This window comes from Patagioenas fasciata, chromosome Z, assembly GCF_037038585.1.
Source record: "Patagioenas fasciata isolate bPatFas1 chromosome Z, bPatFas1.hap1, whole genome shotgun sequence".
NCBI lineage: Eukaryota > Metazoa > Chordata > Aves > Columbiformes > Columbidae > Patagioenas > Patagioenas fasciata.
Window position 1 is genome coordinate 68,325,001 of NC_092560.1, and position 12,366 is coordinate 68,337,366.

Consider the following 12,366-nt stretch of genomic DNA (forward strand, 5'->3'; position numbering starts at 1 on the left):
ACCTTCCATCTGGAATGTCAGAACTATTCCAAAAAAGTGGTCATAAGCCTCGGAGAGCTGAAGTGTGGAGATGATATAGCAGCAGACTTCTGTCCTACCCCTTCTTTTCATTCTGTTCATCTCAGTGGATAGCTGTCAACATTAACAGCAAAAACTGTCATCCTGATCGACTAACCAGGAAAAGGTGAACAGAAAACAAACCATCACAACTATGTTGCAACTCCATTTGTTTAACATGGTGGAGAGTAATAAAAATTTAAATACAGACGTTTACTATTAAAAGTTGAAAAATAATTACTTTCAAGTCCAGAGATTTTTCTGTTTAGTTTGTTTGTTTTTAAGCACACCAATATTCTTTCAGGTTTGGGGGTTTTCTGCATGTTTTATTTTTCTGTTTATTGATATGAAAGATTACCTCCTCTTTCAGCGCATGTTTCCTCTGTTCCAAACAGATTTCTTTAGCACGCATCAACTGCAAAGTCTCCTTAGAAACTGCATACTGAAGCTTTTCCATACGTTCCACTGCTGCTGCCCATGCTGCCTTACCAAATTTCTTCTGGTCTGCTCTCATTCGATCGTACACAGCTATAGAAGGGAAGAAAAGGCAAACAGCTTACCAGACTCTTCAGATCACTAGTGATTCTATTGCAGAGAGAATACACATTTGTATCCAAAAGCATACAAGGTTCTCTTAGCAGGGAGTAGCCATTCTACAGAGTACTAACAATCAAGTACTCTTCTCAAGTACTCCTAGGATCCAGGTCAATAAGTGATTAGCTGCTTGTTGATAATTTTATCATTTTAATTCCAATTTTTGTTATCCACAGAGGGACCATTCTGAATACCCAGTATCTGAGCACTTGAATCACTGGTTCAGAGTTCCTGACTTAATAAAAATATTTCATTAATACTACCATGTGGTCTTTAAGCGCAGCCCAAATTTTCCACACTTCTGAATGCCCCAATTACCAACTTTTAAAGTTTCCAGTATCCCCTGGATACAGATAATTTCTATAGTGGTCATAAGTTTAAACAAACCTGCAGAGTGAAAAAAAATTACAATTTAAAATAAAAATTTCAGCTTCACCTCAAGGGCAATTCTGTAAGAACAATGAATAAGGTTTAAATAACATCTATCTTTTAACTCAAAATACAGGTAGCTTCACAAATTAATTCAGATTAATTGAACAAATTACCATCTGATTTTAATATGCAGAGATGAATGAGAGTCTTTCTCAGGAAGACTTCAGAGTAGCAGGAGTCCCTTGCCTGATTCAGATTTTCTATTCTTGAGCTCCAGACAACATCTATGCTGACATGTGATTGTTCTATATATTAAAAATGGTGAAAATGTCATACATGACACTATACACTTAGCTTTGTAAAGGAAAAACCACGAAAGTCACACAATCAAAGCAGCAGTATTCAGTCCCCAGGTGCTAGGAGGTATCACGTGCTGTTGTTTGGTAATAAAAAATATCTTTACATTCTCATGTGTTTTTCCTCTGCCACCTGTTAGTATTTTGGTATGTAAGAACACCCTGTGATCAGCAGGAAGCCAAAAAAACCTGAAACATAACAAAACAGGCAAGCAACCTGTACACCAGAGTTCTATGGTTATAAAAGGGTTCCAGGCATTTCATTTCCCAGTGTTTCTCCCCACAGTCCTGACTACTGTACATTAAAAAAAGGATGTGAACAAAACAAAAGGTAAATATCTATGAAGACACATTCTTTGTTAACTAACTGGGTATTTTATTTACTGCCTTTGTCATATTAGAAAAGGAACCAAAGTGATTAAATACATCCAGAATTTACTCTCATTAAATTCATTTCAACATCCTTAAACTGGTTCAGCCACTTTTTCACAATAAGGTGGAGTTTCGTGTTATCCTTAAGTTAGCTTGTCACCAAGAGGAATCATTTTGCAGTGACTGCTTCTCTTGAGGCAGATCTAGCAGTCACGCAGGAAGATGACAGGAAACGTACCCATCAAAAAAATACTTTCTCCTAGGCACATAGCTCATTTATCTAGTTGCACAATCATTAGGACCAAGGCAAAGAAAGAAACACAAACTCATAGGCAGGGAAGACAGTGGGACACAAAACTCTATTAGTGGTAGCCCACAGTCAAACTAAGAGGTGACATAAAACCACATCCTCAGATGTGTTTGCCCTAATAAGCTGATCATTTAAGTTAAAATGTACATGGACAAGAACACAGATGTACATGGGAAGTCATGACCTGCTTTTACTTCTCTAACTTTTTACTAAAACTGCTGCATTCTTGAAACACAGAAATGCCAAGGTTATATCCATGAAGATTTCTGAACAACAGAGCAGCTTTCACTGAGCAGCTGAACGGAGTTGTTGCTTAATATTCAGAGCTATGAAAAAAATTCATGAAAGGCAGAGAAGACAGAAAAAGTAAATTAATTGAAAGGTATTATAATAAACACTTCCTATGGTAGTCTGCTATAGCCAGTATAGAAGACAGAATCCATCAGGGACTCTGTGCTCCCTAAGATCTTTGCAATTGTACAGTGGAACTAATACAATCATATTGAGAAGGTGGTTGTGAAATTTTTATCTGAAGTCTCCATTCTGCTCACTCCTGAGGATGTTCTGAAAAGGCTTGTTGGTGAGATATTCAAAGAGACACAGAAAGAAAAAACAAATGGAAATGACAACTGCATTTTTCACATGGAGGATAGATTAAAAAAAGTACAATACATGACATGGTAAACATGAAATAAATTTTAAAAGATCTTTTATTTGATGAATAGGATAGTAAAAAATAACTACCTTTCTGTGTTTTAGCTGTTATTTCAAAGTATTTAACTGTAAGATCTTGAATAGAAAGCACAGCCATGTGGGCTTTTCTCTGCCAATCAGCATCTTCTTTTTGCAGACTCTCAATTCTCCTGGGGCCTAGGTAGTCATTCTCTATCGAGATCTGAAAATAAATCAGTCCACAATTAACACCACAATAAATTGTTCCTATTTTGACAACAGCAACCAGTTGCAAAGTGATTAAGAAAGAAAGAAAAACGAAAAGCATACAAAACCACCAGCAAATTACTATGGCTTCTATTCAATAGAAAACAAAACAAAACAACTCCTTTAAGTGGTCCTTTCTGTTGAAAAACTACATCCACAGTTTCATTACTATTTACTGGAAGCACAAAAAACTCAAAAGTAAATTTGATTTGCCAGTATCTTTTTGTTAAATATCTTATTAGGTTCAGATAACAAGTCTGCTTCATCCAGGCTTTCTTCCAGCCTACAATATTTGGTTCTGAAGTAAATGAATGGTCTTCAGTCAGTACAACGCTGGAAACAGGGGATATGTTGGAGTAGTGGTAAGTAATCATCAACATTTTAGTAGTTTTTCTTTGTTAAAGATGACTTTGAAAAACTGGGAGTTCAGATATCTTTTCATTGCCAAGATCATGGAAGTTGTATTTTGAAGTGACGACTTCAAGTGGAAATTTTTACACACTTCTAAAAAGTTATCAAGTAGTCCAACTACAGACAACAGACTATATATCTAAATCATTAAATATTTAAGCCTGCTTCTGCAACACCAAAGACTTAATTTTGAACATTTTTCATTTATATCTGTCAAGAAGACATCTCACAATTCCATCTCACAATCCCTCCAAAATCCAAAAGTACTCACAATCCTCTGTGTGCCCAGGTATTTCAGCCTGAAGTTCTAATGCCTCAGATATTGATCTTGATTTAACAAAGCTTCAATCTTGTCTAAAAGAGCCATTCCACTCTACAGCTGAACTGCCAGCAGTTTCTAAGTGACTGTTAAGGTTCTACCTCTGCATATCCACTTATCCCATCTCTTAAGAGGGATGATCTTCACAGGTAACAATATATAAATGCCTTTTAAGTAACTATTCATCTCTTCAAAAATGTTCAAAGTAGTCTAATAAGGTATTTTAATCTACTTCTTATATATTTCCAAAACCCTTAGAAAGGCAACAGGCAAACTAAATATCTAGACAAACAATAAGTGAATAATAGTTTTACTAGATAAGTTGTAACATATAATTTGATGGAGCACATATATATCACAATTTCCACAGGGAATGTTATGAGTGGACAGACAAAAGTTTCCAAAGAAATGTCAGACTGTATGATTATACCAGTGAATGATGACTGGTGAAGTTAATGCTTTGCATGTACGCAGAACTCTGAAACAGCAAGCTCCTTGAGAATCAGGATAAAAAATGAATACATTTAAAAGTCTTCTATTCCTTGGTAAAGATGAGGTAATTTGATACTGGAATTGACATGGGGTCACTGAGTAATCTGTGTTACATTCTTGTAAGGCATAATTTCTAAGAGAATAAGAAGCCTCAAAATAATTTTTTTTCATAAAGTTTTGCCTGCCAAAAGATTATTCACACATGATGCAAGCTAGAGAGGTTTATGATGGCATAACACAATTGTATCTTTGTTCCCTAAAGCCAGTATTTACAAGTAACAAAAAGGGGAAGCACCTTTTCATTAACCGCAAGTATGTCATCCGTGCTGTCATTCATACAGCAAGGCACAGAACACTCAAGAAGCCTTTGCTTTAGTAATACCCATACAAGTGTGCATATTTACATGTGAACACAAGCAGACAGTCACAATCCTGCAAAGCTTTTGAAACTGGGGCACAAGGAAGAGGAAAGGGTTGGCAACGTTTATGACGATGGACCACTCAACCTGGTACACTTACTGATGCACACCTTTCCTTTCCCTTTATGGCTTCTGTTCATATACATGTTCACGTTTAAAAGACACAAAGCACCATGCTCCACAAATGACTACTGTCTGGAAGGTGGTCCCCAAGTAGATGCATGAACAAGAACATACCAACCTCGTGCCTTAAGGCTGCAACAACAGTAGCATGCTTCACAAGGTCTGAAATGATACATGGGACAGAAGCATTTCCCTAATGCTGCTTGAGCTGACCTGCCCTGATGCTTAACAGTCTTATAGCCTATACCTACATGGCTTGTTATCTAGCAAGACAGTCAAACTCCTAGAATGATCGACCATGAACATTAATAAATAAAGACTCTTCCTGAAGTACCGTGTAGTACAAGGTAGAGCTAATGTTTACGTTTGGACTTCGCATTGCACAGCTTGGATAAGGGACACAAACACCATGTTAATTTTCTGGCTCTGAAGCCATGAAATTATGGAGGAGTGACATGCTGGTTTTGGCTGCAACAGAGAGAATTTTCTTCATAGTAGCTGGTATGGGGCTGTGTTTTGGATTTGTGCTGAAAACAGTGTTGATAATACAGGGATATTTTGGTTGCTGCTAAGCTTTGCTTGCACACAGCCAAAGTCTTTTCTGCATCTCACAATACCCCACTAAGTTGAGGGTGCACAAGAAGTTGGGTGGGACAGCTGATCCCAACAGACCAAAGGGATATTCCATACCATACAATGTCATGCTAAGCAATAACAGCATGGGGAAGTGTGAAGGGGTTTCGTTAGAAGGAGATATGTTGTTGAATTAGTCAGGCCCAAAGGAATCTCAAGGCCACTTCAAGAAGCTGAGAACAGAATCTGCTGTGAGAAAGAGGGGCGTTTCTTCATTAACAGGGCCTCAGCATGGCGTGAGTCGTTGGACCTATCATCGGTGGGGCTCCAGCGTGTGGACTGCCCATGATACTCATTTAGCGAATCCATGCTTGGAGCGTGGATTCGTGTTTAGAGAATAGTTGCGTATATAAGGAGACATGTTTCTGTAATAAATGGCTTTGGCGTGATTCACATTGAATCGGAGTGCTGAGTCCTTTATCGTTCCAACAAATGGTGACCCCGACGTGATACTCCGAACGGCGTCTCACTAAGGTCGGGGAAAAGCCTGGAGCGGCCCAGCCGGAGGCGGCTCAGCTGGACTGAGAGCCGGGCGGAGACGTACGGACGTTCCGCGGATAAATTTTGTTGAAGAAGGCCCCGGGAAAGGTGAGCGGCTGGGAGCAGGAGGAGGGAAGAGTGAAGTTATGGGGCAGAATATATCCTCAGAGGAAGAAGCTATAGTTAAAATCCTCCTGCATATTCTCTCTATGAGAGGACTTAAATATGAAGAAAGTAACATACGTAGACTGTTGGTTTGTTGTAGAACTAACGGCTACCCGACAGAAGCTGAGAAAGCTTTTAAAATTGAACTTTGGGACGATATAGGGCAGAAATTATGGGATAAGGTTAGCGACGGAGATAAAGAAGCTAAATCATTCGCGACTACATGGAAGCTTATAATTTCCACCTTAAAAGAATTTAAGGCTGAGCGGGCTGCGGTTACTGGAATTTTTGCAGTGTTACAACCTGATAAGAACTCTAAAAATAACTGTGAAGCTTACCCAGTTCGTGTTTTCGATACCCTCCTTACTCCATCCCCTGTTGTGCCTTCGGCACCCCCGATGATACAACAGTCTGGGGCGGAGGGAGGAAAATTACCGAGTGGATGGCCTCCTGTACCATCACACGGCGCTGGAGAGACCAAGAAGTCCAAAGAACTGGAGTCAGATAATTTGTCAAAAGGACTGGTGAAAGTTGAGAATGCTAAAGTCATAAATAAGTGTAATATCAATTCTTTTACTGATTTGTGTCCGCCTTCACCGCTTTCTATCCTTCTAACTCCTACAAGAGAACAGAAGGAGCCGCCGGATAAGAACTGGGCAAAAGAACTGTGTGAAATATCAGATCAGCTATTAGCGAGTGAATCCAACAGTCAGCAATATCAAGCTATGAGAGAGGTGCCTGAAACCAACAAAGCAGCCAAATCATTTGCAACTGTTAATCAGGGTCCCAATGAGAATTACATGCAATTTATTGACCACCTTCAAGAGACCATCAATAAGCAGGTTGAAAACTTAGAAGTTAAGGAAGCACTGGTGTTGAAATTAGCAGTAGAAAATGCTAATGTTTGCTATCAGCATGTTATTTGCGAGTTTTACAGTACATATTATGTGTTCCTGTGTACCGTCTCTCTGAAAATCAAGCAGCTTGTCAGGAATGTGAGTGAATTGTTTCACTAGTTGTTTTTAAGTGCACCATAAAACCTTCTGCCTGCTCTTCCCACTCAGGCTGCAAGCAGCCCTGTGCTTCCCCCCCGCCTCCCCGCCCCCCCCCCCCCCCAAGGTTTTTACTTGCAAGATGGGGTCAGGAATGATTGTTTTCAGTTGTGTTCCTGAAAAATCGGTATTGGGAGGTGTTTTAAAACATAGGAAAGCACTCGGACAAGAAATCATTAAATCTTTTTAGACAGTTTTACAGGCAGGGCGATTTGAACTTCAACAAGCTGAGAGAGACTTAACTGATAACACACAGGTCAGAAAACTTGTTAAAGTCTGCAAGATGCTTTCCTTATTAACCTGTTTTCTTTGTGGGTATCTGTTTAAGAATGCTGCAATTTTGATAGGTCTTTGTTACATGGTACGATAAGTTCACAGTCTGTTAAATCATGAGATTCCGTTGACACAAAATGTGCATTTTGTGATAATACAGAAGAACATGAGTAATTTAGTTCTTTACTGCATGAATGTGATGTCTATCCCTGTTTCTCTATTAGGACGGGATGTGTTAGGACAACTAGGAGCAACTCTGGTGACAAAACAACAGCATTTCTAGAAGCGGCCATTGATGATGGGCGACCAGTACTTAAATTACAGTGGAAAAATGATGATCCAGTATGGGTAAATCAATGGCCGCTCAGTGAAGAAAAGCTCGCCCATGTCAAAGAGCTAGTACAGGAACAGCTTGAAAAAGGGCATTTAGAGCCGTCTACAAGTCCCTGGAATACTCCTGTGTTTACTATTCAGAAAAAATCAAAGAAATGGAGGTTGTTACAGGATCTTCGAAAAATTAATGATACCATGGAAGACATGGGAGCATTACAGCCGGGATTACCATCCCCTGTCATGATTCCAGAAAATTGGCAGATCTTAATAATTGACTTGAAAGATTGTTTTTTCACCATTGCTTTGCATCCTGATGACTGTAAACGTTTTGCATTTTCCATAAATTCTGTAAATAAGGCTGAACCTGCGAAAAGGTATCAATGGGTAGTTTTGCCACAGAGAATGAAAAATTCCCCAACTATGTGTCAAATTTATGTAGCTTGGGCCTTGCAATCTGTCAGAAAGTCTCATCCTGAGTTAGTGATTTACCACTACATGGATGACATATTAATAGCTGGGGAAACTTTTTCGACTGATTTGTTGATAAATGAAGTATCTGATACCTTGCAGCATAGAGGATTGCAAATTGCTCCAGAAAAGGTACAAATTCAACCAGCGTGGAAATATCTTGGTTGGGAAATTTCTCAGTCCACAGTGAAACCTCAGAAAATAGTATGTCAGCCTGTCATTCAATCCTTAAATGATGTGCAGAAACTAGTGGGTGATCTGAATTGGGTCCGGAGCATTTGTGGGATCACTAATGAGGATTTAGCTCCAATTGTAAAACTGCTAAAAGGGGATAGTGACATTAGCTCTCCTAGAACGCTTACTGCTGAGGTGGATGCTGCTCTGAAAAAGATTATGTCCAAACTTGTAAAAGCTTTCAGCCATAGGTGGAACCCAGATTATGTAATCGGACTACTAATTGTAAACAATACTAACTATCCTTTTGCTCTCATAATGCAATGGACAACTGGTAAGGAGCCGTTAAAGATCTTAGAGTGGGTGTTTTTGCATTTTCGACTCAAACGAACCATTACAACCAGGGTTGAGGTCTTTGCTCAGCTTATAATGAAAGGTAGGCAGAGAATAGTCGAAATTTCAGGGGCTGAGCCTGCATATATCATTGTTCCCCTCATTTCAGAATATTTACAGTGGGCTTTGCAGAACTCCTTACCTTTTCAGATTGCGTTATTAGATTCTCAAGCTTTAATTAAGACATTTTCCCCTCCACACAAGTTAATGTCAGTTTTGAATATGGGATCAATGGAGGAGGGTCCCCCTCTTCTCTCAGAATTTCCTGTTAAAGGACCCACAGTGTTCACTGACGCAGGGGGTAAAATGCAGAAAGCAGCAATTACATGGAAAACAGATGGAAAATGGCACGATGTGATACTAACTGACCTGAAAGGATCAACTCAGCATTTGGAACTCAGGGCTGTAATAGAAGTGTTTATCAGATTTGCTCATAGCCCAGTGAATATTGTTTGCGATTCTTTGTATGTGGTAGGTGTGGTAGCTCGCATTGAAAGATCATTGCTCAAAGAGGTTCAGGATGCACAACTGATGTCTTTGTTCAAGCAACTATGGTTGTTGGTCGAAGAGAGACAACACCGATACTTCATAACACATATCCGTAGTCATCTGACAATTCAAGGCGATTTAGCTGAAGGAAACCGCCGAGCTGATTTTCTTGTATCTCCTGCCTGGGTTCCACCTCCAGTACATAGGTTTGGGCAAGCAGTACGCTCTCATAGTTTCCTCCATCAGTCTGCTCAGGTCTTACAGCGGCAATTTTCATTGTCCGAAAGTGAAGCCCAAGGTATTGTTAAAAGTTGTGCAGATTGTCAGCGCATCTCAGTAGGGCTGGGTGCAGGAGTCAATCCAAGAGGATTAGGAGCCTTGGAATTGTGGCAAATGGACGTCACACATGTCCCTGAATTTGGCAGGCTGAAGTATGTGCATATGTCTATTGATACATATTCTTTCGCCATATGGGCCACTGCTCAGACTGGTGAAACTAGTTCACATGTGCAACGACATTTATGTTCTGCTTTTGCAGCTTTGGGAGTTCCTGCACAGGTCAAGACAGACAACGCACCTGGTTATATCGCCAAAGCTACTGCCACCTTTTTTCAGTTGTGGGGTGTTAAGCACATTACAGGGATACCAAATTCTCCTACTGGTCAGGCCTTGGTAGAAAGGATGAATCGAACTCTCAAGCATCAGCTTGACAAACAAAAAGGGGGAACTGACTGTACTACTCCACATGACAGACTAAGCAAAGCATTATATGTCTTGAACTTTTTACGCCTTCCGCAAGGGTTCGACATTCCACCTATGATTCGTCATGGAACAAGCTTAAAAGGACACTTGACAGACCTTAGAGAAAATCAATGTAAGGTCAAAATACGCAATGGAGTTACTGGTGAATGGGAGGGTCCTTTCCAATTAATAACTTGGGGAAAGGGTTATGCTTGTGTCATTACAGACCAAGGATCAAAATGGATTCCTGAGAAATGGATCAAGCCATGGCTGAATAAAGACAACAAAGATTTGACAGATGCAGAAGGACAGGAGGGAGATATGTTGTGAGAATTGTCTCAAATGTAAACCATGAATTCTTATTCAGTGTTATAGATGCTCTTAGACCCAGTGGTCTAAAAGCTTATTAGTAAACAGATAAGGTACCTTCCATAGAGAATACTAATTTGAACAGATGGTAAGAGTTCCAAAAGGGTGATATTACAATTAGATAATCTATGCATAGATAAGGTAAAAGTATAAGATATTTCTACCATGGCAACCTAATTTAGCAACTGGTAAGGTTTTAAAAGAGATATTAAGATTAAGCTATAGATCTTTTAAATAGGTTAATATAAGTTTTAAGATATTAATTCAATAATTAGCATATGAATAGGTTAATATAAGTTTTAAGATATTAAGTCAATAATTAGCATATGCTGATGGTATTAAGTACGTTACTCTATAAACTGCGCAGTTATAGATCTTTTAAGAATTTAAGAGAATATATTGTATTAAGTTGTCTGACTATTCTAAAATAGTGCGTTGGTAAGGTTGTCATAAGTAGAATTAAGGTTTTATATATGATATGAAGGTTTGAGTATAAGCAGATAGTTGTTTAATCTTATTAAGTAAGGTTTAGCTACATTATATGTAATTGTAATTATGTTGTTAATCACGTGTCCTATGTTGCAGTGTATTTCAAAGATGATTCAGCATGCTGTTTAAGGGGCCTGACTAGTTCAAGAACAAAAAGGGGGAATTGTGAAGGGGTTTCGTTAGAAGGAGATATGTTGTTGAATTAGTCAGGCCCAAAGGAATCTCAAGGCCACTTCAAGAAGCTGAGAACAGAATCTGCTGTGAGAAAGAGGGGCGTTTCTTCATTAACAGGGCCTCAGCATGGCGTGAGTCGTTGGACCTATCATCGGTGGGGCTCCAGCGTGTGGACTGCCCATGATACTCATTTAGCGAATCCATGCTTGGAGCGTGGATTCGTGTTTAGAGAATAGTTGCGTATATAAGGAGACATGTTTCTGTAATAAATGGCTTTGGCGTGATTCACATTGAATCGGAGTGCTGAGTCCTTTATCATTCCAACAGGGAAGAAAAAGGGGCAATGTTTGGAGTAATGCTGTTTGTCTTTCCAAGTCACTGTCACACATGATGGAGCCCTGCTTTTCTGGAGATGGTTGAACACCTGCCTGCTGATAGGAAACAGTGAATGAATTCATTGTTTTCCTTTACCTGCATGTGCAGCTTTTACTTTACCTATTAAACTGTCTTTGTCTCAATCCACATGTTGTCTCACTTTTACCCTTCCAGTTCTCTCCCCTGTCCCACCAGGAGGAGGGAAGGAGCAGCTGTGTGGTGCTTAGGTGCCAAGTGGGGTAAAACCTCAACAATGGAGAAGGCAATCATTGTTTCAAAACGAACATCCAATCAACTGGTGAAGACAGAATCTAGGCACCAGTGGAGAACAGTCTTTGAGCGGTGGAAAACACCATCTGCTTCCTTAAGAAAGGTGGCTAGCTAGGAGCTGAGGACTAACTTCAAACTATTAGATGAGCACAGTCTGCACTATGTGCTTGAAGAAAGGTGCTTGCTTCCCAGCTCTGTTTCTATTAGGTCAATGACTTTCTGAGTGGCAGCAAACTTTAAGAGTCCCCTCTGGTACCTCAGAAGTTGCAGTCTCTGGGGTCTAGCTGCCTGCTGCTCCCAGCAGGCTTGCAGCAATCCTGCACAAACTTAGTGTTTGTGGCCTTGCCTGACACACAGACCCTGTGGCCTCTGAGAACCTCTCCATCAACCTGAACATGCTCCTGTGCTTCCCATGGGGAAAGCAATCTTTTCCCATCCAGCCAGTGCATTCTACCTGATTCAATAAGATTCATCAAGACATGTAACAAAGAAAAACTGAGTTACTAAAAAAAAATACCACTCTAAAGAAAATACTGCTAGTAAACTTTCTAAAGGTAATTACTGCCACTCTTTATAATAAAAACCCCATAACTGTGACAAACTAAAAGGCAGAGGGCATGTAAACATCTACTTTCGGCCATGAATGTGGCACATATCGGGGAAACATGGAAAAAACCATAAAGCCATAGTATGAGTGTAAATACTGAAAATCACTCATCACTTG

General features: G+C 39.7%; 1 protein-coding gene across 1 annotated transcript in view; it reads right to left on the minus strand.

Moving 5' to 3' along the window:
• JMY (junction mediating and regulatory protein, p53 cofactor) overlaps positions 1–12,366 on the minus strand; it is a 77,654-nt gene that overhangs the window by 32,410 nt on the left and 32,878 nt on the right. The window contains exons 3-4 of the mRNA XM_065860267.2: positions 2,806–2,956; positions 416–585 (exon numbers count right to left, since the gene is read on the minus strand). Coding sequence (XP_065716339.1) covers positions 416–585; positions 2,806–2,956 — 321 coding nt within the window. The remainder of the gene's footprint in view (positions 1–415; positions 586–2,805; positions 2,957–12,366) is intronic.